We start from the raw sequence: 19,820 nt of genomic DNA, 5'->3' as shown, positions 1-19,820 counted from the left end.
CAAGTCTCTGATTTTTTCGATGTTATATGTGCATTAGAAATTAATTGTCGCTTGCTTAAACGGTGAAGGAAAACATCGCGAGGAAACCTGCATACTTGAAAAAACTTTAAAAAAGTTTTCAAAGGTTTGTGAAGTCTATCAATTCGCACTTGGCCAGCGCGGTGGACTATGGCCTAAACCTTCTCATTCTGAGAGGAGACCCGTGCCCAGCAGTGGGACAGCAATAGCAGTTGTTTGTTTGTTTGGTTGTAATGAATAGGCTCAAAACTACTGGACCGATTTTAAAAATTCTTTCACCATTTGAAAGCTACATTATATCTACAAGTAACATAGGCTATATTTTATAAGAAATATATTTGATAAATAGATTTTGAGGCGGTACAAAGTTTGCCGGGTCAGCTAGCTTTTAATAAAGTCTTAAATTATGAATTGCATAATCTTACTCCTTAATACTTGAGCCCTTGCTAACTCTACTGATTGCCTAGTCTTATAATTTTCAGTTTCTTACCCTAAGAGGTATAGGTTAGACTCGTCTAACCCCCGAGCATAAGTATATCTGATTTTGTAAGACAATGTATATTAAACGTTTTGAGTAACTTTTTTCTAAGGAAAAATTAAATGCTCATTCTCTTACATAGAGAAAACTTAACATTTGATTTATAACTTTATGCTAATTTAACACATACTAATGTATCATTATCTATAACCTTAAGGCGCTGGCATTCGAAATTGAATGCTAATAGCGAAGATTATTGATTTATTATAAACACAAAAATGATAATCCACGTCTATGGATGGTCGATTTAATCGATAATCATTAATTTGAATACCAAATGAGCAAAGGGCATTGCAACTTTCATGTTTGATAAACTGATATTTGAATATTATACTGTAAATGTCAAGTCAAAAAGTCACAAAATATAATTTAAGAGCACATTTTAACAATCTTTTGCCAGAGGTTTAAAAACGAAAGTTTCTGTTTAAGCCATAGGTTAGTAAAGATACTTCGCCGCCTTGAAATTGAATGAAGCCACAAACGGCTTATTAGTAAGTTCTTTTTTTGAATTCTTGACAAATAAAAACATTTTTAGAGAAAATTTACGAATAAATAACTAAAACTGCATAATTTACGTAATAAATAAATAATTATTTCAAATATTTTAGGGTCATTTTAGCACGGAGACGTGGCAAAACTTTTTTACGCAACTATTTCAATTCTCAAAACTGGGTACATTTACTTGTTAGGAGTGAGTAATCTTTACTAATCTATGCCGGAATACAGCAGCGTTTACAACTGTTGTATACGCCATACTATATGTTGTATAAAGGTGTGGTGGTCACGCTTCCGGAGTCGAACCACAAAGGGTTCTACCACTTCCACTAGGAAACGAATTTTATTCCTTAGGATATTAAGTAGACGACGAAAACACCTTTTAAAATAATATTAAGGTGTGACGATTCCGTTTTAAAATTAATTATAAAAGAACATGATAAAATCTTTTATGTCGGATTGCGTGACAGTTGGCATTCTGTAATTAATAACAATAAAAAGAAATCCGCCATTTTAAAGGTTAACGACGATTCATGTACCGGTTAACCTTTGTTCATTTTTTATATGAAAGCATATTCAAATAAAAAGATAATAAAATATGCATAATATAAATAATCAGTGTGTATACCTACGAGTATATCCTAGGTATATAGATATAGTTACAATAACATAGGAAAAAAAAATAGAAAAAAATAATTAAATAAATAGAAATGTAGGTACACATACAAGCATGCTTACACACACATACACACACGAACACATACACACACACACTCACTGTGTAATACTTTACATATTTGTATCCAATGTTTTCTATGTACAATAAACACAACCATGTAGATTGCTTATCAGGTGGGCTCCAATAACTTTTTATATATATGGAAAAACATTGTGAAGAAATAAATAAAATTTTGATACTTTTTTTTTTTGATAACTAAATCTTAAGATTTTCAATGAAGTCGTAAGGAGAACAGTCCACGTAATATTAAGTAGTAGGCTACTGGTAATTAATCCATTTCTAATGGTATTGGAGTTCTCCAGAGTCGGCCCTAGATGTATTGCTACCCCTGAACAATGAGTTAGGAAGCTGAATTATTTGTCTCTCCATTCCAAACCAGACTAATCAGAACATAGCAGCGCTTGACACTGCTATTATAAATATGTAGAAGAATATACAGAAATAGGTATGGCCGAGATACCGATAGAGTCGAACCATGATCAGTTTGAATAATTTGTATGTATGTAATTTAAATGGTACATTACATGAATGACCATAATCAAGTTTTATTATTTTCTAATAAATATTTGAATTAGCTATTTAAAACGATATATATTTTATCTGTTATAAGGTATTGAAATAAAAATTATCGTTGATATAAAATAAATATACTAACGTATTAAACGATAGGAAGCATATTTCCTTTGTTTACTACTTTAAACAGTTATATAATTAGAATATGAGCGGATTAGCTGGAAGTATTAAATATTAGAGAAATTACCGGAACATGCTGCTTAGCTTAGTAATTAGAAAATCTAAGGTTAAGTAATTAGAAAAATATCCACTGGACAAAATATCTTTTTTCACACTTCGTAATGTCTCTTGTATGTAATTATTTAAATTATTATACCTAGAACTTTTTTTTTTTCCAATACTGAGTGATCATTATTTTAGTAGTATCGCAATACCTTATTTTAACAAGAACTTGGGTGTTTAAAAACACAGCCTTTGTCAGCCCCACATTTCAGACGAATCTACCTCATATGTCCAGTCAAGCCATTTAAACTAATTTAAACTGTAGATCGTTTTCAAGAATTTGACTTCTTTTCTACCTACATCTACGCTCAATTTTACCCAAAAAAAACTTATAATATTCTTTGTATGTAATTTTATATTTGTGGTTTTTTCATATTTTTTGCCGAATAAATTATTTTCATTCTTTCTTTCTTTCTTTCTTTCTTTCTTTCAAATAAAAAGTATTTTTGCATTAAAACCAACTTCCAACCGGTCTTTCTTGTCTGCACATCAGAATGTAGCTGCAGCAGTAATACAGTGCTACTAGTAAGCAGAAAAAAGATATACCTAGGTACCACAAATAATTCTACCACCTTCATAATGTTTCCACCAGCGCTTCAGGGCCATTAGTTTTATGCTGAACAATTATTGAAATGGATGTACCTAAACGATTAGGCATAAATACCAGTCAACTCCGCAGTAGTTGGGTGTAATTGACCGAGCAATTATTGTATTGGCAATATGTATTGGAACAAATGTTTCCAATATTATTTATTTTTCTTTATATTATACTTCGTTTTAATAACAAAACGTTATTTTATTATTAATAATAAAACGTTATTTTATTATTAAATGACATGAAATAATATCGTTTCATTCTTAATGCGTTATTTTTTATTAAACTTTATTTATTTATGTGTTTTCGTCAGCGGAGTTTCGAATGTTGATTTGTATTTTTAAATTCGTATTATTTATAACACATGCATTAAAAGTTTTTGTGTTATTTTTATGTAAGTACATTATGTTTTTACGCATGTTATTAATGTTAATTTATAATCATGATGCAATATTATTATTCGTAAAATATTCTTAATAAAACCAAAATATAAGAAATAAGGATAAATCAATGCAAAGAGATATGCCACGAACATTGGTCCAAACATTTGTAATTATTTTAAGCCAAGGTCGCAACTGGTCAGTCGAGCGTGGTACAAAGCCACTTGTGTTTTGTTTGTTGTATTTTATGCTACTGTCAAAGATTTCGCGATATCTAGAACGGTGGCGCATAAACATGTATCTTACTACTTATTTAAGAGTCGCTCTACTTAAAGTCGTTTGTGTGACTGCCATTTTAATTCCGACATAAAATCCGACTTCTTGTTTATACGTATCTTTTTCCTTAATTAAGATGGCCTAAATCACATGTAATTGCGCTGTATTTTTATAATTTATAAAGCAAAAGAGCATGCAGTCCACCTGATGGTAAGTAGCAATAACTGCCGCTCTTGAATGTCTGTAATTAACCCTAGATAAGATTTGATCCTTACCTCAGGTTGACCACAAATGCATCGTTATTATTTACCCCTGGGGATTAAGTTGGAACGTCTCGTATTCGTCTTTTTAACAACATCCTTTAAACGTGAAAACAACAATGCTTAAAACTGCTGTAATAAGTCAGAAATTAGTGTTAAGTGTGGTGTCTCCACTAACGAATCATAAAATTCTACCACAAGGTGGATTAGCGGGGGACGATATATTATAAGTCGGTTGTTGTAAAATCGCCCATTAGGCTTCCACCAAGTATCTATAACTATCTAATGATGGCATGTATAATAATTGTAACCGACGTTTTACCCTACGAAACACGGGGTCGAATGTCTATTAGAATTAATTGACATTTTCACAAATATACTTTGACCATACGCCTAACCGAACCAACGTATAATGACTAAGTTTCGTGTAATTTCATTGTGAGGTGGCTAAGGCCCAGATTTGTGCTATTGTGTGAATTCTTGCTTAAGTGTCCATCAAGGGCACTGCATGCTCGTTTGCTGTTTCAATAAAAACATGCTAAAACATGCGATGAAGGTGGTAGAACCCTTTGTGGTTCGACTTCGGCAGCACCACCGCCACACCTATTTCTGCCTCAAAACAGCAGCGTTAAGCACAGCTGTGTTCTGGTTTGCAGAGTATGGTAAGGGAAATATACTTTTCCGAGGCGTTCCAGCTTAGTCCTCAGGAGTAGCGGCGCATCTATGGCCGACCTCAGGTAGGAATATCTAATCCTATCTGGGGTTGATAATAGACGTCCATGAGCGGCAGTAGCCACTAACCATCTGGTGGGCTGCATGCTACTTTATATTATAAAATAAAATGCGAATCAGGACGAAACTGGATTAAATTCAACTTAATTTTATTATCAACATTATATTACACAAGATATGAAAATTCATTTTAGTAGGCTTTGTTTATTACGTTGTGTGTCAGCACACCGCGTTTCCTACTTACGTCATACATTCATTATTTATGCCAAAATTTAATTAAACCGTTGTTTGGATTCTCGACATTAACCTACAAATCACATATGACTGCATGATTTCTGTATTTTAATGAACATACATTTTTTGTACGTAATAATTCATTTACAGCTATACATGTATTCTGGGTAGACAATTAAAATATTATTATAGTTTTTGTAAAATAAAAACATTAATTTCGTTTAATTCCATCTTTAAATTACCTTCAAAATACATTTAAAATGTGTTTATTTTAAAAATAAATTTGAAGATAAATTATGGCCAATTAAAATAATTTTAAAGCTTGTTCAATATATTACTTAAATGAAAATGCTAATTCTAAAAAGAAATACTGCAACTTTATTATAATGCAGAATTGTATTTTGCTATTTATCTGCAAATTACATATTTTACAGACTTTTATTAATATACGAGTCCTTTGTAGCGCAGTCCGGAGTTTAACATTACAATTTAAATTCTTATTTTTCATGATTTGATGTGTTATTTGTTACGTATTATTCTATATTGTTCTGTATAAACACACAATAGAACTGTTCCTTCATTAGTACCTCCATATCTCTAATCTAATTTCATATTAACTAACGTGTAGTTCGTCGTTTCTCACGCTAATTTAGTTAAGATTTCCACATTGTCATTGCTATTTTCGCGTATTTATATTGTCGTAAATATCTCCAATCCCACTTTATGTCATATCAATTTGAGTCGCTATTAAAAATGAGACTAATAATACGCTTATAATGTTTGAACCCACGACGGGTAGACCATGTAATGTGTACGAAAGCGTCGTGCCGCAATATTTATTCATTTATTTATTTTGTTACTTGATTTTTTTGCTTATTTCTTTTAAACTCTTCGGTTTCTAATTAGGTTAGTTTAGGTGTTTTCTTGTCTTTGTATGGATGTGAAAAAATAGTGGCATAGACGTACAAGCCTTAAATCTAGACAGATACGGGAACGTTTGAAAAAATATCAACGTACCAAATTAATTACACATATCTATAACTATGACCATGACCATATTTAAGATACGCTTGACTTAATTGTAACAATATTTATACTCATTCATTAATGAGAGAACGCTTTCCCCGCAGAATTGGAAAGTACCTAGTCTGATTTCGCAGCAATAATTAAATTTAATTGGTGACACCACTAATTAGATTTTAAGCTAGACTTGCCAAATAAATGGTGATAATAGAAAGTAAAATGCAATTCTAAAGAAAATAACTTTTTTAATTGGCAATTGTCTGCTGCAGCTTTTTAAAATTCAAAGGCTGTCGTAATCATTTGAAAATAGAAGCGTGGGAAGATTTTATCTCCTTTACGAGAAGATTAGAAACATAGATATTATTAAGTTATGGAAATAAATTAATTCACATAAACACAAATAATTTTAATTTATATTTAAGAATAGTCTATTTATTATCCAGTATTACAGTTGATTTTCCAGTGTTCTTTAATATACTTTGTTACATCACCATTAATGAGGGTTTACCTAAGCAAAAGATAGATTTGGAAAAGCAGGAAAAAAGAAAAACAAAATTATGTAACAACATTCCGTGGGTTATGTAATGTATGAATTTGACAACATTTTTAGCATCTACATTTTTATAGGTAAAAATATTTTAAAAATGTTTCGTAAAAATATGAATTAAAAATATAAAGTAAAATTTTAAAATCTTCAGACACATCAGCTCTTTATAATTCCATCCAAGTGCTAGTGTTGTAAGAACTCTCGATTTTGCACCAGCTCGCAACTTCTGGCAGCCTTGCTCAACTCAACTTGATATTCTGTGCACAACTCTCTAGCGCGGTTAGAATAGTGATGTGCCGAGACACGTGAGTGCAGTATGCGCTGATAGCACCATGGGACTGCATAAGAGGGAAAGTGAGTATTTATTTTAACTGTTTAATTTTTTTCTGTTGATTTTTATATACCAATAAGACAAGATGGCAATGACAATTATAAAAGACAAGATGACAATGAAGTACATAATATAAGAGATTAAAGTATGCTGCCACCTGAGGGTAAGTGATGTCAAATGTGTAAACCACGAGAACGACAACAGTAGCGTCTGGTAAACGCTGTTAACAGGTGGAAATTGGTGTTGCGGTGCCAGGGTGCCACCGAAGCCGAACTAAGATCTGTTTTCTTACTTTTCCTCTCCGACCTTTAGAAACGAAATAAGGAACGTTTTTTGGCAATTTAAGTCCGGTTGTTAATGTTAATAATTTTAACGTTCAATTCTAAAATGAAACTTACAGATTTTAATAAATATGAAAGTGGTAATTAAGGAATTTCTTATCTCATTTGACCTTAGCTTAACTTAGTTTAAAAATCGGTTTAAAGCCAGAAGGTAAACCCATCTATTTCAATGAGAGCTTTAATTAAAATAGTTGCAGGCAAATTAATTATTCTTGTCGAATGCTTAAATATATTAGAATTTGTAAAATACACTTCTATTCATTTTCTTACTCTTTGGCAATGCGTCGTATATTTTGACGATAAAGTGTAAGATTTGACCAACCGTTAATTGTTAAGTCTGTCACGTTTCTTTAGAAAGTCACTTTGTATCAGACACTGTGGTAGACGTCCAACTCGCGTACGTGACTTACGTTATATTGATATTCACCTTTTAATCTTGAAATTTGTAAAAGGTAATAGGCTTAGCAGTTAATTGTTATTTGTCCCATTAAAGGTTTTTAAATATAGAGGTCGCGTTCCGATCCGGTAGTAGTTTAAGAAAAATATTGTAACTGACAATTTAAAGTGCAGTCGTTGGCCTATACAAAATAAATATATTTCATTTCATTTATATTTCATTTCATTTCATTTCATTATAATTGTAACGTTAGTAGTGAGTATTTTTTCAATTGAGTTTTTTAAGTTAATAAGAGTAGAACCCTTGGCAGTTTTAGTGACATCAACATCACACCTAAATTTATACCTTATAACAGAAGTGTTAGTGTGTTCTGGTATGCGAAATCACGTGATAAGCCAGAGATAATGCAAGAGGCATTCCAATTTAGTCCTCAGTAGCAATGCTTCTATGGCCGACCTTAAGTAGAATTCCCATACTATGTTGGTATGATTACAGATGCCTATTATTCAGTACAGAATACAGATCAGTCAGATTGGAGGTAATGATTCCTTATCGGAATGTACCGCATCATTTTTTCCTTTGATATAACTTATAATATAACATAAAATTCACCTGTCACCACAAGCTATGCAATTAATTCAAACACATTTTTAATAAAATTCATAAAATTCACTGACGTTTCATATTCATAGAAAAGTGACTCCATTCATGGCTTCATGAAAACGCTCCGTAATGGTTTTTAATAAGTCATCATGGAGTCGGCTTTCATTTTGACGACAATCTGTCAAATTCGCGTTTTTGCATTTTTATTATGAAACATCCAAGTTTTAATTTAATAGCCAGATGATTTTAGTTTTTGGACGGAATATTCTTATTGAAATGGTACTTGTTTTACATGGTTTCTTATAGAACTCTTTTTGAAACTTTAATTAATATTGCCAATGTAGAACCTTAATTGTGTTCTAAAGCAATGGGTCTACCCATTGCTTTAGAACAGAAGTCGACAGTTTTTTGGCAACATAGGCCACATAGTATTGAAAGCGAAAGAAAAAACCAGTCCTAAAAATTACATATAGTATCTGAAAAAAAATTGACAGCGAAATAAAATCGATAAGGAATATCTGCGGGCCGCAAGAAGGTTGCGGGTATTCCTACTTGAGGTCGGCCACTAATGCGCCGCTACCCCTAAGGACTAAGCTGGAACGTCTCGGAACAGTATGTCTCCCTTACCACGCCCTTCAAATCAGAACACAGCAGCGCTTAACACTGCTGTTATTAGGCAGAAATAGAATTGGCTGTGGTGCCGCCGGAGTTGAACCACAAAGGGTTATACCACCTTCAATCAATTCAATTGTATGTATATAGTCATTTACTACTTTGAACTATTTTCTATCTTTGAATGAAAAATCTTGAAGTAGTTACAGATTTTCATAGTAAAACATTCGTACTAAAGTATAACTGCAAGTACCATTGTCAACTCTTGGCGTACAATAGTATACTTGTCAACTCAAGCTCCGCGTTATGGAGCTTGCGAGTCAAAGCTTTTGAGCGGAGCTTTGAAGCTTAAAAGCTCGAATGTTGAGAACATTAACCTATATATAATGTAGTTCTTTTTGTACTAATGCATCGTTTTTAAGTACGCGAAATTTAACTGCGATATACCATATTTCCAATCCAAATGTCCTAGAATTATAAATCGACCCACTACTGTCCCATGCTAGGCTTGGGTCTCCTCTCAGAATAAGAAGGATTAACCAATAGTCCACTGCGCTGGCCAAGTACGGATTATTGACAAACACTTTTGAAAACTTTTTATTAAGGTCTCTTACGTATGCAGGTTTCATCACGATGTTTTCCTTCATCGGTACAGTTGGTGATATATAATTTTAATACGCATATAACTACTTTGAAAAATTAGAGTTGCGTGTATAGGATTTGAACCTCAGACCCCTCGATTAAGAGACCGCGATCAATCGCTAGACTACCACTGCTTTCAATTTTTTTTAAATAAAATGGTAATAAAATGATTACATACATAGTGGCCATTTATTATCGGGTGTGTGTTCATTTGCAACTTCAATCTGTACTGTAGCACTACCATGAGTTTACAAAAGTATTACTCGCTAGCGACTGCGTAAAATAAATGTATGAAAAATTGTACAGCGCCTCTGGTGGTTACTCGTAGAACTAAATTCCGTAGTGTGAGCCACTTGTAACTTAAAAACCTATCGAAATCAAATCGCTAGCGAATGTCATTATGATCTATTGCCATACAAATTCGGTCCCATGAGTCATTAGTTTGACAGACGTTGTCAAGAAATACCGTAACGATAGTAGTTATGTTATTCACTAGCAAAATGACAATAGTTTTCTATTTACAATTTCTATAGTGGCGTTTCTATGCCAACTCATGGTAGTGCTACTGAAAACCTACCAAATAGTAAAAGTACTTAAGGGCAACCGCGCATCATAACTTCTTTGTCGAACTCTACCCGTAAAGAAAAGCTTAACCCAAGGGTTTATAGTTACTATCGGTTTACGACGTGTTTTCATAGTGTTAAACATTTGCGGATTTTTAAACCAGCTGTTTAAATAAGATGAGCTTAAAGTGTTACTTTGTTGAAGCTTACAATGTTTTAGTTGAGTGTGGTAAACTTGACTACCTTTTATGTCTCTGTTGGGTACAAACCTTCCCATAACTAAAGAATGTGTGTTAAGTTGGTAAAACCCTCCGTGGGTCGTTTCCGGTTGCACTAACGCTACACCTATTTCTGCTATTATCAGCTATTAGTTAGATCACTATGCCAGTCAGTCACCTTTGAGTTTTATATATATAGATTGAAGATTGATTGCAGATGTCCATGGGTAGCAGTAGCCACTTACTGTCATGTGGACTGCATGCTGGCTTGCTCCTTCAATATTATAAAAAAGTTTATTTGAAACCTTCCCCTTTGTTTAATTACGGGTTTGTACAAAAAGATATCCACAAGAGGTATCAGTCGCCAGCTCGAGTTATATATTTTAATCACCCATACAGTTTTCTCGATTTATTATTGCTTTCCAATAATTACAAGTGGGACAGAGCTTAATCAATCTAAGAGTCAATGCGTGCAATCTGTGAATTAAAATCTTTTAATGGACACCCATCCGTGCCGATACTTAACTGTGGATTGATAACAATACGCATAATCGATGGGCAATACTTCCAATGGTTCAGTTTCAAAATGGTTCGCGTACTTGCAAAATGTGGAATGAACTTCCTCCTGAGGTATTCCTTCAGGACATGGGGCTCTTTAAGAGAGGTGTAGAAAGAGCTCCCCTTCTTAGCCGGCGATGCATGCGACTCCTTTGGTGTTACTAATGTCCATAGGCGACGGTGACTGCTTTCCACCAGGTAGCCCGCCTGCCTTATCGTTAGGTTATATATAAAAAACATTGTTAAGCTATTCGTGGTAAAAATAAAATTTCAATATCTGTAGGTATGTCTCATAACTTTCCGATGCATTCCAGCTTAGTGCTCAGGGGCAGCGGCGCATCTGTGGCAGGAATTGTGGCCTTAGGTAGGAATCTAATCTTACGTAGGGTTGGTTACAAACCTATAACCTTTGCGTTCCTCGTGGCACATATGCTTTCTACGTTGCTTCAGTTACCGGCACCAGTCACAGATTGTCAATTCATATTCAACCTAAATCCATTAGATTAATTTATTAATGTGACATATGGTCACACCTCATTTTAGACTTTACCTCTGCAACGTTACCTCTGCTCGAACTGAAGCCTGAAACATTGTCAATTCGCGTTCAAAAAGCTTAAAAATTAGTTTTTGATCTTTTTAATACCCAAATATATACCCATTTGAAAGAAAAGGTTTCGACTAACAAGTCGGTCATACTTCAAACGTGGCATGTCTGAGGTCAGGTCGAGGAAGGTCGCAGCCAATCGATAGCCCCCAGACTTGACGTCACTCATTCACCTGCTTTACGACTTAAGGACCTCAAGCTTAACTGGCTATTTAATGTACTTGTTAAGTAAGGTTAAGTAGCTCTTATATAAATGTGGAAGACTGGCACCATTGTGGTATTTATTGGTATCCAGCATTGTTAAGGGGAGCTGTGGTGTGAAGTGTTTGAAAAGAGGCAGAATTTGTATATTTAAAGAAACATTTATTCGGATAATTGCAACACAAATGAAATATTATAATAGAAAAAGACAAAAAAATAATTTAAAATAACATAAAACAAAAGAAAAAAAACCCCAAAAAAGGACAATAAAAATGTTCATTAAAATTATTACTACGCGATTATTCTTCTTTGGAAAAAAATTATAATAGGCTCAGTCATAATACTAGAAATAAAGATAAATTGGCCATACCTCAATTTAGATTAAGCAAGGTATGTAATTCTTTTATGGGGAACTGTATTCGTTTCTACAATAAAATACCAAAAGGCATTATCGATCTATCCGAGAAAAGGTTTAAATCTACTATAAAATTAACTTTATGTAAAAAAGCTTATTATAATGTAAATCAGTACTTAAATGATAAATCCGTATGGTATGACAACTCCAGCTCCAACATCAAAAATTAATTATATGTACCACTATGTAAAATTGTATATTATTTACCCTTTAAAAGATGCAAATATGCACACGTATGGAGTTTCTTGCGCCGCTTCTTCTCCATAGCGAAATACCTTCCGAAGCGGTGGTAGTTTGTTGACTTTCAAAAAGTATTCTATATGAATCAATTTTGAATAAATGGGATTTGAATTTGAATTTGAATTTGTTGCAACGACCGCGAAAATGAACAAACTCAGCTTGTGCCACGTTCAGGCATTTCGATTTCTTCAGTCAGTACCACCGCCACCTCTATTTCTAGGGATAAAAATTTCTGCGTACTTATATTCATACTGACTATCTTAGTCTTCAGAAGTGGCGACGCATCTGTGATCGGCACCAAGTGGATTTTTTCTAGTAAAAGTTACTTAAAAGGTCAGTGAATGGATGTTATTTGACAATTAAATAACGGTACATTTGGATACAAATCAAAATTCATCAAAATTATGCCATAATGATGTGATGTGACCATTACATTTATTTGTACGGCTTGTATCATACACGTAGAGTTTTTGACTGGTTCCTATTTTTTTTTCTAAATATTTTATTATTTATTTATTTCAGACAAAGTCCATTAAATATATCGGTAGGTTTACCTTAAGTCACGCTTTTTATGTAGTAGTTAAAAAAAACGATTTTGATTACCTTCTTATTAAACAAAAAATAATGTGCCTACCGTTCCGCAAATAAGTTATAAATAATAATGAACATAATTGATTGCTTACACTGATAAATGTGTTACACTTAACAAGTTACAACCAAAATAGTGTTCAAAATAAAAACCTTGATTTATTTCACTGAATGTTACAATCAGTTACAATGCTTTCAAAGTAACATGTAACGTGTCACGGATGGGAAATAATGTAACATTTGTAAATAATGGCGCTGGGAAATAAAATTATTACCTTTGATATCACTAAACCTAAAGTGTAGTACAGACTGCTATTAAGTTTCAAAAATGAACACATTTTTACCCGACTGTGGAGGGAATTGTTTTTCGAGAGTATGTCTCTGTCTTATTCTTTGGCATGCCTACAGCCTAAATGGCTTGACGGATTTTAGCATATGATGTGTCGTAGGATTCGCCTAAACTGAGGGAGTAACATAAGCTATAATCTGTAAGTAGTCGGGTTTTCCTTTTTTATAATATTTTATATTTATTTTATTATAATTATATGCACGAAATTGAATTATATGCACGGTTTGCGCCTAAAACTGGTGGTAATAATGCAGAAATCGATGTGGCGATCAATATTGCAAAACTTGCTAAATTCTGCCGACTTACATATTGTTTACGAATAACACACACACACACACTATTTAAATCATACTGATGTATTCGTGTGGTACGTGAACGATCCTCAAACAATTAAACTTAAAAATGTTTTAAGTGCCTTCGTATGTCATTAAGCTTTCTTGGTATGTCATATCTATTAACCTTGCGAATACTACTAATGTCAAACTAGCATATGACCGTATAATCCATGAATATTAAATCCGCCTCACATCAAGTTCAAAGCTCACAGCTGAGTCATGGTGCATTCCGGCTAGCACCGCATACTTACACGACAACCATGAATGTGTTAATTGAATCATAAATTAATGTAGGTGTGGGTGAGCAAACACACGTGTAACTTTTTTGTATGGAAATGTGTTTTTTGTTTGTTGCGTACGAGGTTATGTGTAATTTATTTGCGACAAATTTTTGATAGTACAATTTACACAAACAAACAAAAATTGCACCTATAACCTATATTATATGCATTTATATTTAAAATTAATTCATTTAGCATCGGTAGTGGTACAGGGTACAGGTACAGTATCGATTATTTTTCGAAAATTTTACTTTTGAATTTTCTGCAGTTTCGTAATTTATTATGTTTAGATTTAATACATAGGACAAGCGTTATGTAAAATGATCTTTTCACGAACGTTGAGATTTTTTGTTAAGAAATTTTGATTTTTTTACTTATTTTTGTTTATATTAAATTCACCTATATATACACCCTAAATTGATGAAGTAGGGGAGTAACTTTTACTTGTTTCGCGGTTCTTTAGGGTTACCATCATAAATCAAATCGCAAATTAGAACAATTGGATTCAAGGTGATAATTTGTTAAATCCGCCTCACATCAAGTTCAAAGCTCACAGCTGAGTCATGGTGCATTCCGGCTAGCACCGCATACTTACACGACAACCATGAATGTGTTAATTAAACCATACATTAATGTAAGTGTGGGTGAGCAACCATACGTGTAACTTTTTGTATGGAAATGTGGTTGTTTTTTGTTTGAGTACGTTATGTGCGTTATGTATGTAGTACGTTATGTACGGGCCTCATTTGCGAGATTTGTTTTTCTAGTCACAATTTCATGGGCTAATAAGAAGCAAAGATTGCACATATAAACTATATCATATGGTTTTATATATTAAATTAATTAATTTCTTAGAATCAGTACTGTCACGCTACTGTAACGCTACACCGTTTATCGAATTTTTTAAATTACTATTGGATTTTTTGACAAGTTCTCTTTATATATTTTGTAATTCAATATTTGTAGATTTAATACATAGGAAAAGAGTTATGCAAAATGACCTGCTTACGGGCGTTGACATTTTTTGTTAAAGAATTATTTATTTATTTTTTACTTATTCTTATTTATATTAAATGCGTCTATATAAACACTTAAAACCAGCAGTGGGACAGTAATGGTTTGCTCAGGACCATAATTAACTTATAAAGGTAGAATTGACTTATCAACCCAAAAGTGTATTCCTACTAACCCTAAAATGATGAATGGGGAGTCATTTTTAGTTGTTTAACGGTGCTTTAGGGTTACCATCATTAATCACATCGCAAATTTGAAAAATTGGGTTCAAGGTGATAATTTGAGTGAAATACGCCTTGCTTTGGGGAGATTTTATCAGTATTGGGGGCATTCTTTATTACATAATTCGTTTTAATGAATTACATCGTAACATGACACTTTTGGACTGTGAATTCACCCTTAGTTTATTTATGAAATTGGAGTAGCAAAGGGTGTGCAATGTACCTAATGTTAAGGTCACTACATTTTAATCTATAATAGGAAAAATAGGAAGGGTGTGTATGATCTAAGGGTTCTAGGGATACCTTTGTAGTTCGGGTCACGATGCATTTATTCCTACTATCGTGTTCTTGGTAGAAGGCTGTGATAGATACTGTCACGTGAGGCTTCTTAACTTAGCCCTTAAAGGTAGAAATTCTTCATTGTTCGATCTCAAGTAGGATTACAATTGTATTTATATTCGTTGGTGGCAGAGACCATTTGCCATCATGAAGACCAACTTATGTCTATTGCAAAAATACCCGCTTAACTACCCACTGTCACAGCACTGCAGTAAAAGAACTGTGCTATTAGATAATACGTGTCAAAGTGGTGGCGATCCAAGTGATTTTTACACGCTATATATTAGCTTCACTTGTATGTTTGTCAGTGAGTAACTCTGTTTTTCAGTAGAAAGAGATCAACATACATCCTTATCTTACCCTGTATGTAAAATGAAATGGAATATAATACTTTTCTACTTTTTAGTTGATTTTATCATAAAAGCGTGTTTTTTAGTTTTTTGTATATTTATGATAACTATTTACCATCTAACCAAATGTACAAAAATATTAGTAAACTTGTTCCCCTTACTACTCTATGGACTATACAGAAAACAGCTGGATTTAAAAGGTTCAATCCCTAATTTAATTTACTAATGACTACTACATGAAAGCTTATGTAGGGGGTCTTTCGATGTCTTTATCTGGATTACATGGCATAATTCAATTTATTTAGTATGAAATACTGAGTACATTTCTTTAATTTGTAAGTAGCGTAAATACTCAAAGAATCCGTGATATTTAAAAATAAAGGAAAAATAATAAAGAAAAAATCGTTTATTTGTTATTCAGTAGGTACCATAGTAATGTATGTATAGTACAAATGAAATACAAAACAATTAAGTACGCTTAAATTTAACCAAAAACGAATTACTACTAATTGGTGTAATATTTAATGTTATAAACAAAAAAGTCTCAGCATGATGTTGCGTGATTACATAGTTTACAGCTACTATTTGAACACAAAACAGCGGCAAAGGGTCGTCAACGGCCGAAATCCGCAACCACTAAGCCCTAAACCTTAACGGTTATGCGGTAACGAGAGCGCGGACAACCGTAACGAGCGTGTGGACAACCGTAACATGCGTAGTAGAAAGTTACATACTGAATTTACGTTTTTATAAATTTCTACTGCACTTATTCGTTCTATTCCTTATGCATCACATTTTTCGAATAAATAAAATGGGAACAGTCGATTTCCATTTAATTGTACACAAGTATCGTCACGTGCATTATCTATTAAAATAGCTATGCCTTAATTTAAATAAAGTTTATAAACTTCTAATATAAACTTTGCATAACATGGCCTGTTATCAGTTATTTAGATAGTTTTAAAAGGCGACAGGTTTTTCATTGAACAGGTAAAATTCTAAATTAGTCTAAACACGTAGTATTTTTTTTTATAACGGCTCCTAAAATATAATAAAGTTATAACTATTTCGGCACAAAGTAGCCACATAGTGTTATTAACGATCGAAATCCGCAACCGCTACAGCCCTAAACCTTAACGGTTATGCGGTAACGAGAGCGCGGACAACCGTAACGAGCGCTTACAACCGTAACAAGCGTAGTAGAAAGTTACATACTGAATTTACGTTTTTCCAAATTTCTACTGCACTTATTCGTTCTATTCCTTATGCATCACATTTTTCGAATAAATAAAATGGGAACAGTCGATTTCCATTTAATTGTACACAAGTATCGTCACGTGCATTATCTATTAAAATAGCTATGCGTTAATTTAAATAAAGTTTTAAACTTCTAATATAAACTTTGTATAACATGATCTGTTATCAGTTATTTAGATAGTTTTAAAAGGTTTTTTATTGGAACAGGTAAAATTCTAAATAAGTCTAAACACGTAGTATTTTTTTTTATAACGGCTCCTAAAATATAATAAAGTTATAACTATTTCGGCACAAAGTAGCCACATTGTGTCATTAACGATCGAAATCCGCGACCGCTACAGCCCTAAACCTTAACGGTTATGCGGTAACGAGAGCGCGGAAAACCGTAACGAGCGCTTACAACCGTAACGAGCGCGTGGACAACCGAAACAATTGTGGTTTAAGTTACAAACCGAACTTACTGCATACTATCCTTGCAAAAATATTGGTTGTTTCATTCTATTATAAGTTAATAACTCATTTTTATAAGTTTTAATAAATACTAGTATACTTACTATAAAGTTTTAATAACAAATATTTGAACTCTAAATAAAAAAATATATGTATTTCGATGCAATAATTTTGACAGCTTATACAATTTTTTCCACTTTCCTTATGTGAATCAGTGAAGTCAGATGATTCGACCGGAGATATACTACCGCTACATCTGTTTCTAGTGTGAAGCAGTTTTTGTATCAGAGTGCGTTGCAGGCTCATTTAAATAGTGTCAGTGGCAACGCGAATGTAATAAGCTTCGATCATTGTTGATCGAAGGTAATAAGCGTCAGGTCAGGCAGAACCCTTGTTTAAACGTCAGGTAGAACCCTTGTTCAAAATGGAGTCAGTTACAGATGTCCATGCCTGACTACCATCAAGCACTGCGTTGTTAAAATATATTATAAAATATTATTAAATAGTGTCCACCTCGGTCCTCCTCAGTTTTTTTTATTTTCCCTTTATTGACCATGTTAAAAACAGTGTGGTGCAAAAGGCGGACTTAATGCTAAATAGCAGTTACGATTATTTAAATGTTTAAACAACACTATATTTTTATTTAAAAGTAAATGTATTATATTTTTATCAATAAACCCTTATAACTTACACCACGCTTCAGTCCATGTAATAGCCTAAACACGTGTAATAGGCAATAGGCAATATCGTTTCTATAATGTTTACGTGCATCGTAACATGTAGCAGCCCTGCGTAAAATTTTACGTAATGACATTTGCGAAACCGTGAAATAATCAATATTACCTATGACCACATTACATATAGATTTAATAATAAAGGGTAGGTACACGAAATAAAATAGAATTACATATTTATTTCATGTTAATTGAAATACTTATTTTTTTTTTGCTATATTGTCGGGACTTTTTCTTTGTCTTAATTTTAATGGAATAGTAGTAACAAATATCGACTTATGGTAAGATGTCTCTGCTTCCGATGCGTATCTGTAGCCATAATTTCATATTAAATAGGTAAGTCTCGAAAATTAAGGACTCACAAAAGCAAAGTTAACAACTAATAAAATATTAACGTACGCAAAATGAAAAAAAAAAAAAAAAACAATACCAGAATGTAATTCTATTGGTCATTTTTGACTTAATATCTGGTTAACCTTTACAAAGCGCCTAGAATGAAAGGGTTTAAAGCAAGGAACATTTATACAAAATTAAAACCAACTCCGTATTTTCGTAATTTAAGGTTTCGAAAACAATTGAAAAGCTCGAAAGCTCGCTAAAAGGACTCTAAAGGTTTGGCACGGCTCTACACTTGAAGCGTTCAGGAGCTTGTGCAACTGAATAATTTGTCCTGCTCTCAACTAGAGAACTCTCACTGAAGAACTTTGTGCTTTTCCTGCTAGTTGGAAGTACTACAATTAGTGGATAGTTTGCGTTAATTAATTTTTTAAGCGACCTGCGTTCATACCGGTCTGATACGCTGGGGGAAAGTTTGATGTCCCGTCAGGCACAAATCTAAATTCGTCATTATTTGTGTTTTGGTTTAGGTGTTGTGGGTTCGTTAGTGTTAATGGTACCCACTGGTATTTAAACATTAAAATTCAATATTTCTTTACAGACGTAAAAAAATAACACTAGAAATGTTTTATAAAGTAATGTATAGTTTTAACGCCTCCGGCAAGGTTTATTACCTTTTAAAACTAATAACCGAGGTTACTGCCATTATAAAATGCAAATAAGAGAGATGATAAGATTTGTCACATACATACACATAAATATAATATTCGATGCGATGTAGGTCAATAAATTATAGATGAGAACCCATTTTTTTGTCATCATACAAACATCCATGTCAATAAATACATGTTAGGTACATGCCGATTAGTCCGTCACATTTGAATGATCTGTCTATTATTTCAGACGTTTATAAGTAGTCCATAAAACGACAAATAAGTAGGTCATAAATGCTTAAATCGTGGATACTAATCCCAAACACCAACCACGCACATTCCGACCGTCAGACATACCGTACGGCTTCGGTATCGGGTCTCGACGATGACAGCTAACTGCCGATGCCCCAAGACTTAATATAAGCCGCTAATAATGTCATTTGACACTGAGTTTGGTTCGTTGGTTCATGTTTTCGATAAACCCTTTAAGTTAACATAATAAGCTGCTTAGTCTACAGGGCGTGTCTGAAGATAATGACTAAGTAAGAGAGTAATT

General features: G+C 33.1%; 1 protein-coding gene across 4 annotated transcripts in view; it reads left to right on the top strand.

Moving 5' to 3' along the window:
• The window catches only part of LOC140754521 (protein Fe65 homolog), a 108,183-nt gene that overhangs the window by 47,408 nt on the left and 40,955 nt on the right, over positions 1 to 19,820 (top strand). The window contains exon 2 of one of the 4 annotated variants that reach the window (XM_073089549.1): positions 6,908 to 6,986. The exons of 2 other annotated variants lie outside the window; for them this stretch is intronic. In XM_073089549.1, the coding sequence (XP_072945650.1) occupies positions 6,965 to 6,986 (22 nt within the window). In that variant the 5' untranslated portion in view covers positions 6,908 to 6,964. Of the gene's footprint in view, positions 1 to 6,848; positions 6,987 to 19,820 lie in introns of all 4 variants that reach the window. One more of the 4 variants, XM_073089550.1, reaches the window with a different exon arrangement.

Source organism: Epargyreus clarus, unplaced genomic scaffold (genome assembly GCF_041222505.1).
Source record: "Epargyreus clarus isolate Ecla_fem2 unplaced genomic scaffold, WU_Ecla_fem_2.2 ptg000029l, whole genome shotgun sequence".
Taxonomy (NCBI): Eukaryota; Metazoa; Arthropoda; class Insecta; order Lepidoptera; family Hesperiidae; genus Epargyreus; species Epargyreus clarus.
Note: the sequence above shows the minus strand (reverse complement) of the source record. Positions and strands in the feature narration are given on the sequence as shown.